The sequence below is a fragment of the Rattus norvegicus genome, chromosome 1 (assembly GCF_021556685.1).
Source record: "Rattus norvegicus strain SHRSP/BbbUtx chromosome 1, alternate assembly SHRSP_T2T, whole genome shotgun sequence".
NCBI classification, from domain to species: Eukaryota; Metazoa; Chordata; class Mammalia; order Rodentia; family Muridae; genus Rattus; species Rattus norvegicus.
In genome coordinates this window covers 121,300,551-121,327,242 of record NC_141534.1, presented here as the reverse complement: position 1 = coordinate 121,327,242, position 26,692 = coordinate 121,300,551, and the positions used below count along the sequence as shown (strand labels likewise).

The 26,692-nt window shown below is 35.3% G+C and overlaps 1 protein-coding gene across 22 annotated transcripts in view; it reads right to left on the bottom strand.

Annotated features, from left to right (window-relative positions):
* The window catches only part of Ube3a (ubiquitin protein ligase E3A), a 90,891-nt gene that overhangs the window by 37,170 nt on the left and 27,029 nt on the right, over nt 1–26,692 (bottom strand). For 16 of the 22 annotated variants that reach the window (XR_015630219.1, XR_015630227.1, XR_015630220.1 and 13 more), the window contains 1 exon segment: nt 807–1,090. Coding sequence is in view for 17 of the 22 variants with exons in the window: in NM_001191837.5 (NP_001178766.1) it covers nt 807–1,090 (284 nt within the window). In the remaining 5 variants the exon portion in view is untranslated. 22 annotated transcript variants of the gene reach the window in all.

Sequence of the window (26,692 nt, the reverse complement as noted above, 5' to 3'; positions counted from 1 at the left end):
AGGGAAAATAGAAGTTTTAAGAACTTTCGAAACATAGGACTATTTTTAAAAGACTAGATGCATTGGGGACCTAGCTCAGTTGGTAGTGCTTATCTTTCATTCATGAGATCTCCCTCAGTACCATATAAACAAAGTATGGGAATGTAAACCTTTAATTTCATTACTAGGAAAGTAGAAGCAAGAGAATTAAAAATATAAGAACAGTGTCACCTATCTTGAGCAAAACAAAAAGAAACAAAGCCCCACAAAAGCTGAGTAAATATTGGTAGGTTAGATCCCTAAGCAGTATGAGTACACCAAGTTCCTGAGGTAGAGAGCAGTATGTAAAAAGAAAATGTTAGAAGGAAAAAAATATATTATTCAGATAACTATTGCAAAATTTTACCCTGCTTTCTAAAAAAGGAAAACAAAGACTACCTTATACCTTATATTTGTATTTCTCCTTCTTTTACCACAGCCCCTGTAGTTCTGGACCTGATACCAGGTATTTACTGCAAATGCAATACATGTAGTAGATTTTTATGACCTAATAAGATATTAGCTACAATACAATCATTACAAATTGAGTTCAATCATTATCATATTAATTTTTAGAGTATAATCTGCTTCTGACAACTTCTGTATCAGTAAATATAAGAATAAAATATAAAGTAACTAAATACCTGTCTTTACCACACTTAAAAACAGTGGCTTTACTATACTATGATATCTTCAGGTTATAAAAACGCAAAAACCCAAAAACCACAAATTTAAATCTCTGAAATAGCTTTCAATTAACCATTTTGAATTTAAATATAGTCTCTTACCTTTAAACTCTTCCTTCTTGTTCATTTTTATCTCTGAGTTGTTAGATGCACCTTTTGAGTTCTCAAGGTAAGCTGAGCTTGCTCCTTTCTTGGAGGGATGAGGATCACAGAGTTTTGCATTAATTTTATAAAGCTCAAGAGCTTTAATAGCTGCTGCATTGTTATCCATACGAAGAAAAGTTGGACAGGAAGCACAGAACTCATTCGTGCAGGCCTCATTTCCACAGCCCTCAGTTAACTGATGGTAGTAGCGCTCTATTAGATGCTTTGCAGCTGCTCGCTTCCTGTACCAGACATTCAAACAATAAGCACAGTGATTAGTATAGCTCAGAAACAAAGCCCAACAGATAAGACAAAAGTTAGCTAAGCAATACAGCAATAAACTATTTAGATGTACAAACTGGAAATTGACTATTACCTCTCAAAGTGTTAATTAGTGAAATAAACACTTTCTAAAAAACCATAATAAGTATGTCAGCTTATAAAATTATTTTAACATGGTAGACTTTTCTTTGGCTTAAAAAAAGATAAGCTAAGGTGATGGTGTATGACCCTTAAACTGTATACCAGAACAACAAAAACAATAAAAACAGTAAGTTTACTATTACATCTGCATAGCAACTTTCCTTTTCATTATATATAAAAATCACTAATTCATAGTTCCAAATACTTGACTTCTGGTTAATATCAAATTTCTAGAGTTTATTTTTTCCCTCAATTAATAATCATGGGAGATTTAACAGTGCTTCACAAATTAACTATCTAAATCTCGTATTATGCCAAGAGAGAGAAGCACTAAGGCATATGACCTTGAACCCATACTTGTCACTAACCCTCTTCATTAGTTCTTATCCTAGGAAAGATAAAGTTTTTATTAGGGGAAACTCATATTCATCAACCTTATCCATGAAAATTAACATTTGATTAAGATATTTTTCATGTAAAGTAACCAATACAATTTAAGGAATAAATTATTTTACCAAACAAGTAATTGTTCTACATAATCTAAATCTAAAATTCTATTCTTTGAGATTACTGCAAAATTTAAGTAGAATTGAATATTTGGTCCACAGTAGTATAATTCAAAGCAATTTTTTTGGATCTATACAAGCATTGGACCTGCAAGTAGAAAGAATTCACCTAATTCCATTCTAAAACTTCATGCCATAATTTTAGATAGAACTAAGAGGCTAATGGCACTAGAGATAAACAAATAAGCACTGATAAGTGACTTTAGAGTCATTCTTTGCATGAAAGGTACTTATATTTAGAAATATTCCCTATATATTTACCACTCATAGTGTAAAGCCTGATGACTCAAGTTTGATCCCTGGATCCCACTTGGGGAAAGGAGAGAACTAATTACCACAAGTTGTCCTCTGACCTCTAAACACACCAAAACTTATGCCCAGTCACATATATCTACAGAAAATAAATGTAATAAAGTTTAAAATGTATCATGGAAGTAAGATATGCCACATATAGGAAAAGGTCATCAAAAGGAAGATATATTTCCTTATTATTTATAGAAACTACCATGCCTAACAATAGCAATCTGCTTCAATATACTGACAGCATGTACCAAGTAAAATAATTACCAACAGCCTTCCTATTATTTCCTTAACACAAGCCAGTGACCAAGTTATAAATGTAGTATGATTCTGTTTCAAAATATTAAATATTTTTCTAAATAATTAAGTTAATTCTTGCATGCTTTTCATCCTAACTACTTTATTTTCTATTACTATGTACTTAAACAATAAAAATTTCTAAGTGTCAGTAGGGAAGTTTCAACTTCATCTATATGATCTGAATGGGGCCAGATTGTTCAGGTTCATGAACAGGATCTGTAACTGAGCGAACTACTTACTTAGCCTTTCTGTGTCTCAGCTTCCTCATCCTTAGGATGGTGGTATATTTCAGAATTCTCATGATTTAAGAATTACAAGTGCTTAGACTATTTCGGTAGATTTTGGAAGAGGTAGGAAGAAAAACAGGAGGTGAAGATGAACAAAATGCATTGTATCATATATGAAATTCTAAAATAATTAATGGAATAGTATACCTGCTTAAGAAAAAAATATTACTTGTTAAATACTAAGCCCTATTGGTAAATGTCAGACACGATTGCAATTGCTGCAATTTCTATCATTTGCACACGTATATGACTTGGCCAAGAGAACTCACATTCCACTAAATCTCAGAGGAATGACATATGAAGCCACACGTGTGACAAAACTAAAATCTAGGCTTGACTCCAAAATTTGAAAGTTTAGTACTACTAAAGGAGAGATAGCAGAGTAAATGCTTGTAACTGACTAGCTTCTTTGCACCTAGTTACAAATAGCAGCCCACTAATAATAGTAATAATAATATTAAGTAAACAGAGGTCATAATAAAACCTCCAAAATACTCATAGAATCAACCATATTAAGTTGACTAACTTGGTTAATATGGGTTGATTAATATAAGTTAATTAATAGGTTAATATGGTTGGTTAAATAATATGATTAATCAACCATGTTAGTGATAATAAACTATTCTTTTCTCCATTATATATGATATACACTTGAATGCCAAATTCAGGGCATACAGATTCATTCAGGACATGTAAAAAGCCTCTAAACTTGGAAACATATATACAAATAATATAGCTTTTGATAACCTCCCAATGTTAATCCATAACATAAAAGTCACTAAATTATAGCTCATATGCCAAATCTACTATGTTTTACAGTTGAAGTTTAGAATATTTTGTATTCTTAAATCATTAAAAAATATTTTGTTTCATGTGTGAAAACTGCATAAAACTTAAATTTTTATGTCCATAATTTCTTATGTAACATAGTAAATTTCAAGTATTATAAATTTTCGGTGTGGACTCTATCATATTGGATCTAGCCAAAAGTAAAATATTTTGTCAACTTAAAATGAATTCCTTGTACATGCCAGTGAAACTTTCATCTAATTATCTGGCCTCCTTATTTTCACTTTGCGCTCAGAAGATGAATAAGGTTTTCTTCTTAAGTATTACTTTAACAAAAAGAGGCTGGGGAAAAGAAAGGAGCATAAAAGAAAAAGAGGAAAATAAAATCGGGAAATGAAGTGAATCCCTTTCTTGATATTCATAACCAAACTCTACGAAGAGGAGGTACCAGTTACTTTTGTCTATCACATTCAACTGACTTTTCTTGCAAATCCAAATACAATATATTGATTTCTTAAATAAAATTATGCCTTTCTTATTTAGTTCATAATAAGAATCAAGTGACAGTGTTCCTCTATAAACGATAGTTCCCACTTGTTTATTGCTTTCTAAGAAGCAAGGCCATTAAAAGGATTCTACAGAGACTGATAGGAGCAGATGCAAAGACCCCAGTCAAACCCTGAGAGCCTGAAGAGTCCTGCTGAAGAGGGAAGTAAGACTGTAGGAGCCAGATGGGTCAAGGACACCAAAACAACAAAGCCCACAGAATCAACTCAGTTGAGCTCATAGGGGTTAACAGAGACTAAAGCAAAAATCAGGGAGCCTGAATGAGTCTGACAAAGATCTTCGGCTTGTACGTTAAACTTTTGTAGCTTGGTATCCTTATAGGACAACTATCAGCAGAAGTAAGGGATGCCTCTGACACTCTTGCCTGCTTCTGAGAACCTTCTCATCCTAAATGGCTTGCCTTGTTTAGCCTTTATGGGAGGATAGGTGCCTAATCTTATTGAAACTTGTTGTTATGCCAGGTTTGATTGATATCCATGGGAGCCTGCTTTAAATGAAGGGAAAGAGGAGGGTAATGGATCTGTAGGTTGAGGGGAGGTAGGAAGAAGGGACTGAGAGGAGTGCAAAGAGAAGAAAATGCAGTCAGGATGTAACATATGAAAGAATTAATTAACAACTGATGTTTTCCGCAAATGATAATAAAAGGAAAAATAATTTTCAGTGTTCTCAGTAGCACTAATAACATTATTTGCTGCTTCCTAAATTAATTTCTAGATACCTCAATACTTAGAAATAGAAAGTAAATTATAATAAAACTAATAAAGTTGTAAGATAATCATAACTGTATACAGATAACATCAAGGAGATTATATACTAAAAGAATAAAGAATTTTCATATAAGTAGTTCAGCATGGGAATCAAAAACAATGAAATGGCTACCATAAAAACAAGAAACATAAGTAGAAAAATTAAAGAGATAACAAAGAACATGACTTATTCAAAGTGTCTTTTTTAAAAAAATAAGCAGTATAAAAACATGGAGATTTGACAAAATAGGTAAGAAACATAAATAGCCTAAGACTCAATTAATCCATGCATAGGCTAATAAGTACTGCTTCATGTTTTTCATAGGTAAATGTCTCAATATTTTATAAAGGGTTTTATAAAGAATGTACCTTTATAAAATCACTAATCCTACAAGGAATGGTGGCATATGCTTATAATCATAGCATCTGAGGCAGAAAGACCTTGAGTTTAAAGTAATTATGAACTCTGTGTGGAGGAATCAGAAAAAACAAATTTTATAACCTGCCACAAAATTGTTTTTAATGTAGGAAAGTGTCAAGAGTGAACAATGTGATCTCAAAAAGACCAGAAATATTCATAACACAGTTAAAATCAGTATAAGATAGGACCTATTGGGGGCTGGAGAGATGGCTCAGTGGTTAGGAGCACTGACTGCTCTTCCAGAGGTCCTGAGTTCAATTCCCAGCAACCACATGGTGGCTCACAACCATCTGTAACAGGATCCGATGCTCCTTTCTGGCGTGTCTGAAGACAGCATATAGTAAACTCACATACATAAAATAAATAAATCTTTGAAAAATAAGTAAAGAAAAGATAGGATCTACTGAAGTGCTATCAAATCACATATCACAAGGCTGATAGGACAAATATGACAATTAGTACCAGAAACCACGTGAAAGGCCACTATATATAAAACAAGGCAAGTTTCTTTCTTTTTTTTTTTATTATTAACTTGAGTATTTCTTATATACATTTCGAGTGTTATTCCCTTTCCCGGTTTCCGGGCAAACATCCCCCCCCACTTCCTTATGGGTTTTCCCCTCCCAACCCTCCCCCCATTGCCGCCCTCCCCCCATAGACCAGTTCACTGGGGGTTCAGTCTTAGCAGGACCCAGGACTTTCCCTTCCACTGGTGCTCTTACTAGGATATTCATTGCTACCTATGAGGTCAGAGTCCAGGGTCAGTCCATGTATAGTCTTTAGGTAGTGGCTTAGTCCCTGGAAGCTCTGGTTGCTTGGCATTGTTGTACATATGGGGTCCCGAGCCCCTTCAAGCTCGTCCAGTTCTTTCTCTGATTCCTTCAACGGGGGTCCTATTCTCACTTCAGTGGTTTGCTGCTGGCATTCGCCTCTGTATTTGCTGTATTCTGGCTGTGTCTCTCAGGAACGATCTACATCCGGCTCCTGTCGGTCTACACTTCTTTGACAAGGCAAGATAGATAGATGGATTGATAGATGGATGGATAAATACTAAAAATGCTTTATCTTTACAACCCAATGATCAAGTGCTAATAGTCTTCTATGGCCTAACACAGTAGAAATCTGAGCACACAGGAGCTTGATTCAGAGAGAAATAAAAAAAAAAAAAAAAGAATTCAGAGCCAGCACAGGCTATAGACATCTTGTCTGGGAAAAAGAAGCATGGAACAAATAAAGTACCTACTAATGATTTACTAAAAAAAATAAATGTAAACAACAAATTAAATAACAATCTCAATAATACATTTATCAGTCAAAAATCTCACATGGTATTTGCTGGTGAAGAGTTCAAGATAAAAATTAGTCCATTTCACGAATTGTATTAACAAAATAAGACTAAAAATTAATCAATACCAGAGGCTAGAGTGATAGCTCACTGGTCAAAAGCACTAGCTGTTTTTTCAGAGGAACCAAGTTCAGTTCCTATCATGATGTCAGGAGGATCATAAAACTGCCAGTTCCTCCAGTTTCAGGGCATTTAATGCCACAGGCACCCACACACTATATATAACATAAATACACATACATATATTAAATCTAAATACAGACAAAACCAATGCATAAAACACTTTGACAAAGCAGAACACACATCCTTGCTAACAACACATTACTTAAAAGAAATCTTATGAAGAAGAAAATAGGCTTTCATGTCTTAGCAGTTTAATAGGAATGATTTTTTGTCCAGGGAATCCAGGTTTGACTCTCAACACCAACAAATTGGTATGCAGTCAGTTGTAACACCTGGGGGAGTTATGCACTTATCTGGTCTCCATGGGCACCAGCTACATGTGGCGCATACATATATGCAGGCAAAGCATATATACACATAAGATAAATTTTAAAAGGAGGAAGGGGAAGAGAAGGAGAAATATCTACTCTCACTACCTCTAAATAGTAAAGCACAAATCCAGTCATAGCTATCAGATAAAAAAAAGATAAAAATATAAAGGGACATTTGGAATAAGATGCAGGGCTATAGGCTGCTAACATGATAAGTAAATGAAAACAGCCAGAGGATTATCAAAGGGTAAATTCAAATTCTAAGAGATGAAGAATATTGGAAATCACAAAAGTGATACTGCAACAACTGAGAAACAGAGAAAAGACTGCAGCAAAAATGAAAAGCAGCAAATGGCTTCAGCCAAACTAAACTGGTAGTGATAAGGGATATCTCATCTATAAGGTAAGACAAGAGGGACTAAAAAGTACTCAGTCTTGATCACAGAACAAGCAAGAATCCTCATGAAAAACTGGAGGTTTTGGCATGACACTGACTTATTCTAAGTCAGCACCGGAGAGGGAAAAATCCAGTTTATAACTGCATTCTGAGTTCTGAGGAACTAGTCAGGGACCTACATCTATTTGAGAACAAACTATCACGGGGGTTGAAAAACATAAACAATCACCAAGTAAGGAAAATGGGGGAAGTCTTGCATAGTCTATGGGTGGGAAGACAGCTGAGAAAGGTAGACATGGAGTAGAGACTTGAATGCAAAAAAGTTGAGAAACTCAAAGTAGACAAGGCTTGAAGAGCACTGTGTCAATTAACCAGCACCTCTGTGACAAGGATCCAACCCTACAACATGGAGAATAAAGTATCAAGCCCATCCATATTCATGGGCAGCTCAACCTACAAAATTGGCTTGTCTGTCATGAGGTTTGCTGCCTACAGTAATTGACAAATCTGAAGGTAAGGTCTAGTGGAGAAACTGATTGCAGCTGTCTGATACCCCTGGCAGTATGCTTACCACAGGCAGGATCTAAAAGTACAGAGAACAATTTTCAAGAACAAATAATGCCTATCTATCTATCTATCTATCTATCTATCTATCTATCTATCTATCTATCTATTTGGATTTCCCTCATTTTAAAGCAGAATTGGGAGACAGCCTGTGGCTTGGAAATAACCAATTAAGATAGAAAAGCTGGAAAATCAACTAAGATAGAAAAGCTGGAAAATCCCTTAAGAAAATAATGAATGAGTGAATGAATAAATGAATACATAAATAGGTGAAAATAAAAAAAAATTAAAAATCCCTAGGCCATATACAGCAAAAATCAGCAAGCAAAGACACTGGTATTCAAAAACACTGAAAATCTCAACTCAAAAACAATTGTCTAAGACATCTGAGCTTTGACTAGTTTAAATCAGCACCAGCCTCAATAACTGGTCTGGAATATTAGGAGATGCAGAAGATATTACTCTAATACACTTTCTTTTACTCATTGCTTTAGACTTTATTTTTTGTAAGACTATTATTTATTTACTATTCTATTAATTTTATTTTGTTTCCTTGCATTACTTACCATTTGTTCCATTCCCGTTTTCCTTAGTAATCTTCTACATTTTCTTTTCATTTAAATTTGCTTCCCAATTTTTCCTGCCGAGACTTTTTTTCATTAAGGTACTATTTCTAATTTGAACCAAAAAATTTTTTAACTTCTTTTATCATTATTCTAAACACTTTTTAATGATGCTATAAAAGCTGGCATCAATAAATTTAAAATCTATTTCTAAAAAATGGTTTGGTTTTACTGTATGTGTTACAGGTTTCTTTCCTCCTTTGAATAGTTCTAAGGATTGAAAACTCAACGGAAGGCTAATTACAAACAAAATTAGAAAACATATCAATCTGGACAAGTGTACAAATTACAACACAGAAGCAAACAAAACATTAAAAATGAAAAAGTTATTTCAAAAGATCTGCATTTAAGAACGAATAAAAAGATGCTAAACTGGTTGAAATCTTGTTCAAAGAATTCTGAAGTACAACATGTACAAGAAATTGATATGAGTGGTAGGAGGGAGAATAATGGAAGTGAATAAAATGAAAAATGTCACTGGAAACTATAAACAATAGGACAAATCAAATACAAGACAGAACAGCAGGAATCGCAAATAAATCTTTATTCAAACACACCACAACACTGCAAGTAAACAAAACCAAACCCTTTAGGATATGATAAAAAATAAACTGAAGAATACATGAAGCAGAAGGAACTAAAAGGCACTAAAACAAAGTGAATGAAATAAAAGCAAAAAAACTGTTAAACCTGGAAAAAGAAATGAACATCTATACAGAAAGATGCTTAAAACCCAAATAAGTCATAGCCAGAAAGGACTGCTCCTTAGCACACTGTACTTCAAATCCTAACACTACAAAGAAAATAAAAGTATGAACATACTAACAAAGGCAAATTCACTGTAAAAATCCAAACTCTGACCAGAAAAAATTAAAGATAAAAATCTTTTTGGTGATGATTACTATATCCAAAGTCGTCTTTTAAATCTAATATAAAAACTTTCCGAGGCAGGCATAACATAAAGGCACTCATGACCATGAAACTACACTATCCACTTTTTTTATTGGTTATTTCTTTATTCACATTTCAAATGTTATCCCCTTTCCCGGTTTCCCCTCCAGAACACCCCAATCCGATACCCCCTTTCCCTACTTCTATAAAACTGCTCCCATACCAACTCATACACTCCCTCCCACTCTGGCATCCCCTTACACTGGGGCATTGAGTCTTCCCAGGACCAAGGGCTTCTCTTCCCATTGATGTCCAACAAGGACATCCTTTGCTACAGATGTAGCTGGAGCTATGTGTACTATTTGGTAGGTGGTTTAGAGATCTGGGGGTTCTGGCTGGTTGATATTATTGTTCTTCCTATGTGCTTACAAACACTCCTTAAGCTCCTTCAGTACTTTCTCTAACTCCTCAATTGAAGGCCCTATTCTCAGTCCAATGGTTAGCTCAAAACATCCCCCTCTGTATTTGTCAGGCTCTAGCAGAGCTTCTCCGGTGACCGTTATCAGGCTACTGACAGCATGGCTTCTTGGCTTTAGGAACTGACTGCGTTTGGTGGCTGCATATGGTATTGCTCCCCAGGTGGAACAGTATCTGGATGGCATTTCTTCAGTCTTTACTTCACAATTTGTTCTCATATTTCCTCCTGTGAGTATGTTTTGATCCCTTCTAAGGACTGAAGCAACCACACTTTGGTCTTCCTTCTTTTTGAGCTTCATGTGGTCTGTGAATTGTATCTTGGGTATTCTGAGCTTTTCTATCAATATCCACTTATCACTGAGTACACACCATGTGTTCTTTTGTGACTGAGTTACATCACTCAGGATATCTTCTACATCCATCTGTTTCCCCAAGAATTTCATGAAGTCATTGTTTTAAATACCTGAGTAGTACATTTCATTATGTAAATGTACATTTTCTGTACCATTCCTTTACTTTAGGTCATCTTGGTTGTTTCCAGCCAAGGGTGCTATGAACACAGTGGAGCATGTGTCCTTGTTATATGTTGGAGTATCATTTGGGAATATGCCTGGGAGAGGTATAGCTGGGTCCTCAGGTAGAATTATGTCCAACTTTCTGAGGAACTCCAGACTGATTTGCACAGTGGTTGTACCAGCTTACAGTCTCACCAGAAATGAAGGAGCATTCTTCTTTCTCCACATCCTCACCAGCATCTGCTGTCACCTGAGCTTTTGACCGTAGCCATTCTGACTAGTGTGCAGTGGAACCTCAGGATTGTTTTGATTTGCATTTCCCTGATGATTAAGGATGTTGAACATTTCTTTAGGTGCTTTACAGTCATTCAATATTCCTCAGTTGAGAATTCTTATTTTTTTATCTTAGTACCCAATTCTTAATAAGGTTATTTGATTCTCTGGAGTCGAACTTGTTAAGTTCCTTGTATATATTTGATATTAGCCCTCTATTGGATGTAGGAATGGTAAAGATCTTTTCCCAATCTGCTGGTTGCCATCTTGTCCTATTGGCGGTGTCCTTTGCCTTACAGAAGCTTTTCAAGTCTATGAGGTCCCATTTGTCAATTCCTGATCTTAAAGCATAAGCCACTGATGTTATGTTCAGGAAATTTTCCCATGTCCCCGTGTTCGAGGCTCTTCCCCACTTTCTCTTCTATTAGTGTCACTGTATCTGGTTTGATGTGGAAGTCCTTACTACACTTGGACTTGAGCTTTGTAGAAGGTGATTAAGAATAGATCGATTTTGCTGGTGAGGATGTGGAGAAAGAGGAACACTCCTCCATTGTTGGTGGGATTGCAGACTGGTACAACCATTCTGGAAATCAGTCTGGAGAATCCTCAGAAAATTGGACATTGAACTGCCTGAGGATCCAGCTATACCTCTCTTGGGCATATACCCAAAAGATGCCCCAACATATAAAAAAGACACGTGCTCCACTATGTTCATTGCAGCCTTATTCATAATAGCCAGAAGCTGGAAAGAACCCAGATGCCCTTCAACAGAGGAATGGATACAAAAAATCATCCTGAGTGAGCTAACCCAATCACAGAAAGACATACATGGTATGCACTCATTGATAAGTGGCTATTAGCCCAAATGCTTGAATTACCCTAGATGCCTAGAGCAATGAAACTCAAGACAGATGATCAAAATGTGAATGCTTCACTCCTTCTTTAAAAGGGGAACAAGAATACCCTTGGCAGGGAAGAGAGAGGCAAAGATTAAAACAGAGACTGAAGGAACACCCATTCAGAGTCTGCCCCACATGTGGCCCATACATATATAGCCACCCAATTAGACAAGATGGATGAAGCAAAGAAGTGCAGACCTACAGGAGCTGGATGTAGATCGCTCCTAAGAGACACAGCCAGAATACAGCAAATACAGAGGCGAATGCCAGCAGCAAACCACTGAACTGAGAATAGGACCCCCGTTGAAGGAATCAGAGAAAGAACTGGAAGAGCTTGAAGGGGCTCGAGACTCCATATGTACAACAATGCCAAGCAACCAGAGCTTCCAGGGACTAAGCCCCTACCCAAAGACTATACATGGACTGACCCTGGACTCTGACCTCATAGGTAGCAATGCATATCCTAGTAAGAGCACCAGTGGAAGGGGAAGCCCTGGGTCCTGCTAAGACTGAACCCCCAGTGAACTAGACTGGTGGGGGGAGGGCGGCAATGGGGGGAGGGTTGGGAGGGGAACACCCATAAGGAAGGGGAGGGGGGAGGGGGATGTTTGCCCGGATACCGGGAAAGGGAATAACACTTGAAATGTATATAAGAAATACTCAAGTTAATAAAAAAATAATATAGAAATAAAAAAAAAAGAATAGATCGATTTGCATTTTTCTACATGCTGACCTCTACTTAAACCAGGACCTTTTACTGAAATGCTGTCCACTGGTTTGTTTTAGCTCCTTTGTCAAAGATCTAGTGACAATAGGTGTGTTTGTTCATTTCTGTGTCTTCAATTCTATTCCACTGATCTACCTGCCTGTCTCTGTACCAATACCACACAGTTCTTATCATGATTGCTCTGTAATACAGTTTGAATTCAGGAATGGTAATTCCCCCAGAAGTTCTTTAATTGTTGAGAATAGAATCATTTTCCCTGTCCTGGATTTTTTGTTATTCTAAATGAATTCACAAATTGCTCTTTCTAATTTTATGAAGAATTGAGTTGGAAATTTGATGGGAATTGCATTGAAACTGGAGATTGTTTTTGGCAAGATGGCCATTTTTACTATATGAATCCTGCCAAACCATGAGCATGGGAGATCTTTCCATCTTTCTGAGATCTTCTTCAAGCCTTTCTCTTTTATTTTTATTTTACTTTTCTTGGATATTTTATGTACTTACATTTCAAATGTTATCTCTTTTCCTGACATCTCCCATACTCCCTTCCCACTTCCCGCTTCAATGAGTATGGTCGCACTCCCACACACACACACTCCAACCCAATGCCCTGGTATTCCCACATACTGCAGAAAGGAGCCTTCACAGGACCAAGAGCTTTTCTTCCTATTGATGTTGGACAATGTTATCCTCTGCTACACAAGCAGCTGGAGTCATGAGTCACTCCATGTGTGCTCATTTGTTGGTGGTTTAGTCCCTGGGAGTTCTGGTGGGATCTGCTTGGTTGATACTGTTGTTCTTCCTATGGGGTTACAAACCCCGTCAGATCCTTTAGTCCTTTCTCTAACTCCTCCATCAGGGTCCCCTTGTTCAGTTCAATGGTTAGCTGCAAGCATCCTCATCTGTATCAGTAGGGCTCTAACAAAACCTCTCAGAAGACTAGCATATCTGGCTCCTGTCAGCAAGCACTTCTTGGCATCAGCAATACTGACAGGGTTTGGTGGCTGCATATGGTATGGATCCCCACGTGAGGCAGCCTCTGGATTAACTTTTCTTCAGTCCCTGTTCTACTCTTTGTCCCTCTATTTCCTCCCGTGAGTATTATGTTCTCCCTTCTAGGAAGGAATGAAGCATCCACATTTTGGTCTTTCTTTTCCTTCACGTTCACATGATCTATGAATTTTTTTTTAGGTATTCTAAGCATTTGAGCTAATAACTACTTATCAGTGAGTGCATATCATGTGTGTTCTTTTTTGGCAGGGTTACCTCATTCAGGATGATATTTTCTAGTTCCATTCATTTGCCTAAGAATTTCATTAAGTCATTGTTTTTAGCTGAGTAGTACTCCATTGTGTAGATGTACCACATTTTCTGTATCCATTCCTCTGTTGAAGGGCATCTGGGTTCTTTCCAGCTTCTGGCTATATTAAAGTTCTATGAACATAGTGGAGCATGTGTTCTTATTGTATGTTGGAGCATCTTTTGGGCATATACCAAGGAATTGTATAGCTAGGTCCTCAGGTAATACTATGTCCAATTTTCTGAGAACTGCAAGACTGATTTCCAGAGTTGATGTACCAGATTACAATCTCAACAACAATGGAGGAGTGTTCCTATTTCTCTGCATCCTCTCCAGCACCTTCTTCAATTTCTTCCTTCAGAGACTTGAAGTTACTGTTACAGATGTCTTACTTGCTTGGCTAGAGTCACACCAAGGTATTTTATATTATTTGTGACTATTGTGAAGGTTTTCGTTTCCCCAATTTCTTTCTCAGCCTGTTTATCCTTCGAGTAGAAGAAGGCTACTGATTTGTCTGAGTTATTTTTACACCCAGACACTTTGCAGAAGTTGTTTATCAGGCTTAAGAGTTCTTTGATGAAATTTTTGGGGTCACTTAAATATGCTATCATATCATCTGCAAAGAGTGATATTTTGACTTCTTCCTTTCCAATTTCGATCCATTTGACCTCCTTTTGTTACCTAATTGCTCTGCCTAGGACTTTGAGTACTATATTCAGCAGGTAGTTGAAGAGTGGACAGCCTTGTCTAGTCCTTGGTTTAGTGGTTCAAGTTTCTCTCCATTTAGTTTGATGTTGGCTATCGGTTTGCTGTATATTGCTGTTACTATTTTTTAGGTATGGGCTTTGAATTGCTGATCGTTCTAAGACTTTTAAAATGAAGGGGTGTTGAATTTTGTCAAATTTTTTCTCAGCACCTAATGAGATGATCATGTGCTTTTTTTCCTTGAGTTTGGTTATATAGTGGATTATGTTGATGGATTTCTGTACATTCAATCATCCTTGCATCACTGGGATGAAGCCTACTTACTCATGACGGATGATTGTTTTGATCTGTTCTTAGATTCGGTTAATGAGATTTTATTGAGTTTTGTTGCACTGATATTCATAAGGGAAATTGGCCTGAAGTTCTTTTTCTTTGTTGGGACTTTGTGTCATTTAGGTATAAGCGTACTTCTGGCTTCATAGAATGAACTGGGCATTGTTTCTCCTGTTTCTATTTTGTAGAATAGTATGAAGAGTATTGGTTTTAGGTCTTCTTTGTATGTCTGATAGAATTCTGCACTAAATCCATTTGGTCCTGGGCCTTTTTTGTTGGGAGACTTTTTATTTTAAAGATTTACAGTACATATTTTAAGGAAAAATACACACAGGAGATTGACACAAACACAGGAGCTCAAGGAAAATTCATTTTGTAATTCTATAGTTGAAAAATAAAAATTAAGAAAGAAACAACTGTGCCTACATAAGTTAATCAAAAAAAAAACAAGAGAATTATAAAAGAAACAATAAAATTTGGCCAACAAAATATAAATGTTTTTAGCATTCCAATTAAGACAAAGATTAGCAGAGTGAATTTAAAACAGGAATGTATTTCACTCGATTACAAGCTAAAAGAGAAAAAATGGAGACTATGAAAATTGAGTGGAAATAAAAGAACTGGAATAGTGAAATAAATATATAACTATATAGTATAAAAGAAAACAACCAATGAGGAATATACAATTATAAGTATGTACATATGTATTAAATGATAGTGTACCCAAATTCATAAAAAGAAACAATACTAGACTACTGTAATATCCAACCTCACACCCGAAAGTACTATGTCCATATAGAAAGTAACAAGTTAAGTTCAAATACAATAATCTAAACTTTCCAAATTAGTAGCTTATATAACCAAAAGAAAAAAACAAAGAAAGATAGAAAGATAGAAAGATAGAAAGATAGATAGAGATAGATAGATAGATAGATAGATAGATAGATAGATAGATAGATAGATAGATTGATTTACCTAAACTGTACCAAACATCAAATGGACTTATTCAAGACATCTGGAGAACATCTCACCTTCAGAATAAACCTTGGCAGCCCATGGAATTCACTAACAGATATATAGTATTTTTTTAACATTAAGCAAGTCAGTAACAACAATAAAAATTACTTTCCTGCATTGATCAGATCATAAGACAATAAAGTTAGAAATGCAAAAGGAACTATGCAAACCACACAAATACCTGGAGACAATACAATACAATCTTGTGTATCTTAAAGAATCACTGAAGAAGTCAGAAAAGAAACATTTTTAAAGGAGTAAGTCAAATGAAAAGAAAACATACTAGGATACAGCAAAAATCATCCTTAGTGAAGTAACTCAGACCGACAAAGATATATATGGTATGTACTCACTTAAAAGAAAGATATTAGAAGTTAAGTAAATAATAACCAATGTACAATCTATAGACCAGAAAGGTTAGGTAAACAGAAGGGAGTCCAGGAGGGAATACATGAATATCCCTAAAAGAGGGAAATAGATTTTACAGGACAACTGGGAGCAGATAGGGAGAGCTATCAGGTATATGTTGGGGGGTAAGGGGGTGGGGGTTTGGGGAAGAGATGGGGTGGAGAGTAAGAGTGGTAGAAACAGCTGGAATTGGAGAGAGGGGCAGTCTCATGTTGTTGTGGAAACCTAGTGCAGTGGAAACTTCCTAAAATATATGAAAATGATCCTAATGAGGTAGTCAAGTAATAGAAGATACAGAATCTCAAGTTGTCACCTCTTGTCTCCAGACAACCAAAATGAGTTGCACTTCAATTAAATAAATAGAATCTCATAGAAATTTCCTACAGCCCAGGCTGTTACTAAAACAATGGTTACTACCTGAAACCTAACAGTAGAGCCTTACTGCTGAGGCTAACACCCACATACCCACACAACTCAATAAACATGGAGAAGCCAAGCTGGTACCCACATACATGTATATCAACCCAACCACAAAACCTTTGACCTCTGTCCTTCCTGTAAAATATGCTAAAGCAGTAATATACAGAACAAGTGGGAGTGGTCAAAGAATGTCTCATATGACTTAAGGCCCAATCCAGGAGAAGAAACCCATACCCAAAACTGCTTGGATAACTAAGAACCAGAGACATATGGTAAAACAAATACTAATGATACTTTAAAAATTAAAAAATTTTAAAGTCAATAAAATGATTACTAATGATATTCTTGTATACATAATATATCAGTATCTTATCTAGTCATCGTCAGAGGGGCTTCCTCTGGTAGATGTGAACAGATGCAGAGATACAAAGACCGCAGTCAGACATTACATGGCCAGAGTATTTAAATGGGAGCTCTCAATAAAATCCTTGCAGCTCAGAGAATTCCTCAGAAAAGAAGGTAGAAAACCTTTAAGAGCCAGAGGAGATGAAGGTACTAGAACAAAGCCCTCTGAATCAACTAAGAAAGTCTCATATGAGATCTCAGAAACTGAAGCAGCAAGCACAGGTGGGTCTGTACCAGGTTAGTATGTATGAACGTATATGTTTGTGTGCGTGCGTGTATAAGCACACACACACACACACACACACACATATGTAAAATAGCTATACAATTAGTATTTTATGGTACTCCTTCACTGGGTAAGCTAAGCAGAATAGTGCTTGAGAGCTAACTCAAGCATCTGAGTGACTAAGTAACTCAACTACCTCCCAAGCCCAGACCCAGAGCTTATCCTAACATCTACTCCAATTATGATCTACTAGAGATTATGAAGTGGCCATTTCTGCAGATCCAAAACTGCAGGATCTCCATGACACAGGATAATAGGATAGCCAAGAGGAATCCTGGTGAGGAGTCAGTATGGCAGAATCCAGAGGTCTCAAAATAGACCAATAACTCACGGAAATGAATATTCAAAAGTAGAGATGTGTGGACAAAAGAACTGTGTCACACACTACAGCTTCCAAAACAATATTTTTTCTATTTTAATTTTATTTTGTTTTAGGGGGGAGGTTGCAAGGGTGGAGGGTGGAAACAAAGGGATTAGGAAATGAGTGGTATATAGGTATGTGCTATTAAAAAAAAAAAACACAAAGAATCAATATTTTTTTAAAGAAAGAAAAAATAGGCAACCTGAGAAAAAACAAAACAAAAAAGATAACAATATAAAAAATGAAAACACAAAAAGCAAAAATAATTTCCTCCAAAAAATAGAAATCGCAGAGTAATGATACTAAAGAAAATGACCTGAAAAAAGTTCTGGACAAAGAATTCAAAAGAATAATTATACCTATAGTCAAAGAAAATAAAGATGAGATGTGTGAAATCGACCCAGGAAAATTGTTTGAATTATTGAAGAAAAAAAAGCCAATAAAAATAAATAATCCTGAAAAAGAAAAACTTCAATAAGCCAGCTAAAATCTTCAGTGGAATGCATCACCAACAGAATCATGTCAAAAGCAGGCAGTCAACAATGGAAGACAAAGAAGAGGACTCCAACCACTCACTCAGTAAACTAAATTACATTTTTAAATGAAAGGAGCATGAAAGAGTTTTGGGACTTCATAGGGACTTCATAAAAATCCTAAGCTCACAATTATGAGCATAGACGGAAAGAAAACCAAAGAAGAGGCATACAGAGTGTCTTCAGTAAAAGAGGAGAAGAATATTTCCCATCTTTTGAGAGATACCACCCAGATCTAAGAAGCCTAGAAAACACAATACAAAAGACCAGTAAATAAATTCACCCCAACCTATTATAGTTTAAAAAAAATTAAAATACATGACAAAAGGGTACTAAAGGATACGAGAGAAAAGTGAAATCACTCATAAAGCAGACCCATCAAAATTAATATCTAATCAACAAAGAACTTTAAAGCATGAAGAATCTGGATCAGTGGTTCTTAACCTTACTAATGCTTTGACTGTTTAATACACTTCCTCATGCTGTGATAACCCCCAACCATAAGATTATTTCACTAAGAGTTCATAAATATTGCTATTGTTATCAACCGTAATGTAAATATCTGATATTCAGGATATCTGATATGCAACCCTTGTGGCAGTTATAACTCTCAGGTTGAAAACAGGATGGATCCTGAAAGATCACAACTGATAACACAAACATTATAGTTGTAAAACTTTACATAAAAACTGAAAGACAAATACAAATTTTCCATGATAAACAGAATAAAAACATATCTTTCAATTACTCTTATTGTAAATGGTCTTAATCCCCTCTCCAAAGACACAAAATAAAATTAGAGGAATAGTATCTACCAGGTGATTGCTACAATTTTAAAAACATAAGCAACAAAAACCAAAGCACAATTTCATAAGAGAAATGCGATTACATCTAAAACCACACATCAGTCACAACACAGTGACTTCAATACCCAACTCCCTCCAACAGATCATCTAGATAAAAATTAAACAGAAACTCTGGAGTTAAATGACATAATAAATCAAATGGATGTAACAGATATCTATAGAAGATTCCACATACATACTAATACACATTCGTCTCAGTCTATGGAATTTTCTACAAAAATCAACTACCTATCAAGATACTGATAAGAATCACAACAATACATAATACTGTAACACACAATTCTTTGTATTGAATACAATGGAATAAAATTAAATATTAACAGTGATAGATATTGCAGAAAGCATGGAAACTAAATAACATTACTGAACAGTTAAGTTGGTGAAGAAAAAAGACTGACAGAATATTTAAAATTCTAGGAAGTGAATGGAAAAAACATATTTTATGGGGCATAATAAAGGCAGTATAAAGACGTTTATAGCACTAAATGTCTAATAACTTAATCCAACTGAGCATTTTGAAAAATAAAAACACACCAAATGAGAAGAGAGAATAAAAATCTCAGATGAAGTTAATGAAGTAAAAAACAAAAACAAAAAAAAAAATACAAAGAATCAATGAAATCAAACATTGGATCTATGAAAAGATAAACAACTTCCAACAAACCTTAGCCAAATTAACCAAAGAAAGACAGGATCTAAAGTAATAAAAACAGTGATGGAGAAGAAAATATTAAAACAAATATTGAGGAAAGCTAACAAATTATAGGTCATACTTTAAATTATAAAGTGTGTGTGTGTGTGTGTGTGTGTGTGTGTGTGTGTGTGTGTGTGTACGTATGGTAAAATAATCTAAACAGACCCAGAGTAATCTATTTTGTTTTTCAAGTCATGAGTTTCTCTGTGTAGCCCTGACTGTCCTGGAACTAGCTCAGTAGACCAGGCAGGCCTTGAAATCAAAGATCATCCATTTATACCTCCCAAGTGCTGGGATTAAAGGTATACACAACCATCATAAGCCTAGAAACAGTAATTTACAAATTCTCTCAATTAAAAAAACCCAGGACCAGATAGATGAAGCATGGAATACTACCAGCCCTTCAAAGAACTGCTAGTATTCAACTTATTCCAAAAACTAGAAGGAAAACTTGGAACGTTTGACGATGCCAACATTACACTGAGACCAAAACAAAGATATATATACATATATATCATATATGTAAATATGTATATTATAACATATGTTTAATGTGTAATTATATACAACATACACATATATAATATAATTAAAATACATGTAATATATATAATATGTCAAATTAAAATACATGTAATTTATACTATATGTCAGTATCTCTAATGAACATGGACCAAGAAATTCTCAACAAAATACATACAAAATAATGTCAAAAATTGATCAGAAAAAAATAGTCACCATGATCATTCATCTAGAATGTAGGGACTGTTCATCATACATACACAACTAAATAAATGTAATCCACCACATAGACAATCACAGAAACTACAAGATCATCTCATTAAGATGTGAAAAGGTCATTGATAAAATCAAATATCTCATAATGGTAAATGTTCTGGAAAATCTAGAGATACAGAGTACATAATAACATAATAAAGCCATTATGTAACAAGCCAGCATCCAACACCATAACAAGTAGAAAAACAAGTAGAAAAACTTCAAAGCATTTCAATAAAATTAGTAATTTGGCAATGATGTCAACTTTGCCCATTCCTGTTCAATATAATGCTAATAAGTGAAAGTTACAGAGGGAACTGAAATCAGATAGAAATTGTTAAAGTATCCTATCACAAATGAAATGATTCTATACCTAAAAGATTCTAAATATCTCCATCAGAAAAAAAAAAAATCCTATTCACTAAGAAAACACATTCAACAATGTCGCAGGGTACAAATTTAATACAAACACACACACAGAGCAGTAACCTTCCAATATACTAATAAACAAGCAGATTGAAAAAGAAATAAGAAAAACTATACCATTCACAATATAAAAAATTTAACAAAATAAAATTATATTGAAATAATCTTATTCAAAGAAGTGGAAACACTATACAATGAGAACTCTAAAACACTAATGAAAGAAACTGAAGACACCATAAGACAAAGAGATTTCCCATCCATGACTGATAGAATATTGTGAAAATGCCCATCTTATCAAAAGCAATCTACAAATTCAATTATCATAAAACTTGCAACACAATTCTTTCAGAATTGAAGAAACTAGTTATTAAACTTCCTTTGGAAACACACACATGCATGACAGAATAAAAAATAGTAAATGATTTTTAAAATACTGCTATAGATATCATCATCCCAGATTACCACAACATGTACTATACGGAATGATGTTATTTAGCATAAAATATACATTGACTAATAGAATAGAATGTAGTAGTATAAAAAGAGACATCTACAACCACCTAAACACTGCAAAAAGACTGACTTCAAATGACGTTGGTCAAAAGTGGAAAGCTGTACGTAGAAGAATGAAAGTTGATAATCATCTCTTACCCTGTACAAAACTCAACTACAAATGAATCAAATGGGTCAAGAGCCTTGAAATATGAGCTGATACCCAATCACAGAAAAAAAGCAGGAAATATGCTTGAGTTCATAAGCACGAGAAAGGACTTCCTGAACAGGAGTCCAGTAATACAGGCATTAAGACAAACAACTGATAAATAGGACCACATAAAACTTTAACTAAAAATTCTCTATAGTAGAGGATACTACTATTCAAGGTAAGAGGCAGCACACCTCTTCACCCTACTATATATCTGACCACGGGCGTTCATCTAGAATATATAAAGAATTCAAAAAACTAAACATGAAAAAAAAATAATTAAAAAACCAAGGCAAAGAATTAAATCAAATTTTTTCAGCACACTTAAAAATCAAGGAAATGCATACGAACACTTCCTTGAGATTCCACCAACCTAGTCAGAATGACAAATGTCAAAAAGGATAACAAGTGTTGAATTGGATATGGTATGGGAAGAGGGAAATACTTATTCATGTTGGGAATGTAAACCGGGGTATTCACTATGGGAATCAGTGTGTAACTTCCTCAAAAAGCTAAAAAAAAGATCTACCATTTGACTCACCTATACTACTTTTGGGTACCCAAAAGACTACATGATATGTGTGTTTCATTTCAAAAACTCATAGATGTTAGGAAATTACTTGGGGCTATAGGAGAGGTGGATAACTTTCAAGGAAGAGTAAACTAAATGAAATGGTATTAAAAAGTTAAGAAGGAATAATGGAACAAAAAGGTTATACTGGGCATAGAGATGGGTAAATGGGATAGTAGAAAGAATAAAGGGGAGGGATAAGAACACTAAAGAGCTCTGAAAATGATGACCGCCTACTATAGACTTTCTAAAATACTTAACACACACATACATAAAAAGAGGTTAAATGAACAACCTCACCAGCTTTCTGCCTGGAACACACATCTTAGTAAGAGCCGGTAGGTCCCACACAAAAAGCCTCAGAAACTCAGAAACTGTAGGCAGGTCAAGCCCAATTTCTCTTCTGCATGTCCTCTGCCACACTGACCACTCCATAAGGCACTGCATATCATGGTCTGACCAGAAGTATCAATGAGCCGAAACAGTTTATAGACACCATGTTTAAAAACTATAACAGCTGCCCAAAGATTTAACAGCAAGCACTATTCAGTGGATCCACAACCTGACAGATTAGGGTAATACCAAACAAGGAACAGAACCACTGTTCTGTTCCACTCAACAAAAGGGTGACTAGCTGTTCATATCAAGAACAACTACCAAAAAAACTAATTCCAGATGCTTTGGTCCCACTGAAAAGACACAAACATGAATAACTAAGACAATGTCTCCTCTAAAAACTAACACCCACAGTTTATTCATCTCTGAGAAAAACACTTTCATAAATGATGCACAGGAAAATGTCTTCGAACAGTAAATCCTTGTTGAAGGAACTCAAAACACAGTATGAACAAATGGCTGGATAAGAACTGCAAAAACACGAAGCTGAATCAAGTAATAAAATAACACAATATGTAAAAATCTAACTTAACAAAAAATATAGAAATCCTGAAGAAAAGTCAAAATGAATTGCTAGTGGAAATGAAGAATTCAGGAAATCAAACAAAAAAGTTCAACTGAAAGTATTGTAGAAGACAGAGACTATCAGGCCAGGAGGATAAGGTAGAGGAAATGATCAGTCAATCAAGGAAAATATTAAGAATACTTAGGAAACATCTAAAAATCTATGGAACTTATAGAGGACACTACAAAAAAAATACAAATCTGAAAATAAGAGTTATATAGTAAGAAACACTAGTCAAGAGGGGTTGGGGATTTAGCTCAGCGGTAGAGCACTTGCCTAGCAAGCGCAAGGCCCTGGGTTCGGTCCCCAGCTCCGGGGAAAAAAAAAAAAAAAAAAAAGAAACACTAGTCAAAGGCACAGAAAACATCTTCAACAAAAATCATAGATAAAAATCCAAAACGCAGAGAGAAAAAAAAAACAAACAAACAAACAACAACAACAAAAAAAAACAGATCAGAAAACACATCAATACCCATCAGAAACAAAGAAGTCTTCTAACAAATATCCATCAATCCTTCATGACAAAAGTCCTAAAGAACCTTAGGATACAGAGGATATAGCTCAACATAATAAAAGAAGAAACTCCTGGTAAACGTGTTAGAGAGGGACAGAGGGAGGGAGAGAGGGAGGAGAGGAAGGGAGTAAAGGAAAAAAGGAAGGAAAGGAAGGAAGCAAGAAAGGAAGCAAGCAAGCGAGTTCACTCTTGCTATTCCAGGTCAATATAATGATTAAAGTGTTGACTAGAGAAATAATATAAGAAAAGAAACTAAGGAAAACATCAGTAGGAAAAGAAATCAAGTTATTTTCATTTACAATAAAATGGTTCTATAAAAAAAAATAACTGTAGGTAACAGATTATTAAGACTCCACCAGAAAACTTCTACAGTTGATAAACACACTCAGTGAAGTAACAAGATACAAAAGAAAGACACACACAACTCAGTAGTCTTTCTGTACACAAATAATAAACACAAAGAAAAAGAAATCAGGGATGTATTCCCAGTCACAATAACTTCAAAAATAATTTGAATAAATATAACTATGGAAGTAAAACATTTGTATAATTAAAACTAAGAAATTAAAGAAAATATGTTGAAAAAGAAACCAAAAGATGGAAAAACCACCCATGCTCAGACTGGTATGATTAATGTTATAAAAAGTCATTCTACCTAAAACAATTTATAAACTCAACACAATTCCTATGAAAACCATAGCTTGATTTTTCATAGAAATTAAGAAATATTAAAATTTACTTGATAATTCACATGACAGAAAAACAATCCTGAACAGTAAAAGAAATGCTAGAAATATCATCATCTATTTTAAATTATACTACAAAGCTTTAGTAATAAAAGCAGCATGGTACTGCCATAAAGATAGACATGTCAATAATTCAATAGAAGTAAAGACCCAGATATAAGACCCAGACAATAAAACTAAAAACATTCTATACAGCAAAGAATTCATGCGAAGCAACAGAATACATTGTTTTCTACAAAATAAAAAGAACTCAAAAAACTAAATGTCCAGAAAACAACTGAATATAAAAATCGGGAATAAATCTGAGTAGAGGTCTCAAAAAGTGATATTTTCTGAACAATCAAACATCTTTAGCTATCAAGAAATGCAAATTAAAACACTGAAATTTCATTTTACCTCAGTGAGAATGTCTATTTCAAAGAAACAAATAGATGTTGGAGTAAATGTAGGGAAAGAGCTTATGGCTATTCACTGCTGACTGGAGTGGAAATTGATGCAACCACTGTAGAAATCAATGTGAGGTTTCTCAAAAACCTTAGTTCTACCACAAACTGGCTGGACCACTTTTAGAAATTTAGAATTTCTTATCAGATACTTACTCATTCATGTTCACTGTTGCTCTATTCACAACAGTTAGGAAATAGAAACAGCCTAAATGTCCACCAACTAATGAATAATGAAAATAGGGTACACTTACACAGTAGGACATTATTCAGCATTTTTAAGAAAAATATTATGAAATTGGTAGGCAAATAAATGGATGGAGCCAGACAGTTATCCTGAACAGACATCCAAACACAGAAAGATAACATTATATAACTACCCTCATTTCTGAAAGTGAACTTTGAGTCTTGAGACATTTGTATTCCATATGGAATACCCACAACAGTCAGAAATAATAAGTCATTAAGAGGATGGGACATAATGGCAACAAAGGCAAAATACATAGCATGAGTGGAGAACAATAGAATAAGAAGAGTAAAACTGAACTGGAAGGAAAAGATTAAGACAATGGGAATTAGATGAAGAATGACATTAAAGGCCTTTTGAAAGAGTCAGATGGAAGCCTAACAGTATAGAATCTCCATAATATATGTACCAGAAGAAAGATAATAGAATTATTCTATAAACAATACCCCAACCAGATACCCCATGCTACCAAATAAAGACCCTAGTACCCCAGGACTGGGTATTCAGATCACATAGAACCCCCATCCACCGTTATGGGAGGCTACTGCTAATACTCCTGGCTACTCTCCCAGACTGTTACATTTTGGTCATGAATAAACATGACCAAAAGCTATTTGAGGAGAAAAGAGTTAATTCCCCCTTACACTTCCAAAACAGTACTCATCATTCAAAGTACTTAGGACAGAGACTCAAGCAGAATAGGAACTTGGAGGAGCTGTTGCAGCATAATGGAAGAGTGCTGATTACTGGTTTGTTCCTTATAGCTTGATAAACTTGCTTTTTCTACAGACCTCAGGACCATCAGCCCAGGGTAACACCAACCACAATGGTCTGGGCCCTCTCAAATCAGCTACTAACTAATGAAATGCCCTCCAGGATTACCCACAGCCCAATATTAGGATGGCATTTTCTCAACTGAGGCTCCCTCTTCTCAGATGACTCTAGTTTGTATCAAGTTGCCATGAAACTAGTCAGCACACAACCAAAATTTGATCATAAGATCAGATTGCTACAGACACCAACCATGTCCTTGAACCAGAGCAAGGAGACATCATGCTGGTACTCAGTGGCAAACTATCCCAACTGGTTACAATCTACTATGTTGGCAGGTGCTATACAAACTCTTGAGAAGAAAGGCCTCAATCTTACGTAGTCATGAATCCTTCAAGCTAAAAGAGGCCTGACAAGATAGGACTACTAATAATGGCATAGATGTTTTAGGATAACCAGCCACTACATGATTGCATCAAAGGTGGAATCCATACCAGGTACAAAGGAGCAAAAAAACCTAAGATAGATAAGGTCATAGGCCCTAGGTTAGAGTCTATACCATTACTCTGCTAAACATCCATAATACTAAAATTACTCATTGCTATACCCAGGGAAAAGCACATTTCTTAGCTTTCACTAAAGAAGTTTTGCTTCATAACATATGGCAAATAACAGATGATCCTACCCCAAAACTGGTAAGCATGGCAAGAAAAGAAAAATTGTGGGGTGCTCAATCCCAAATCAGTCCCAAAT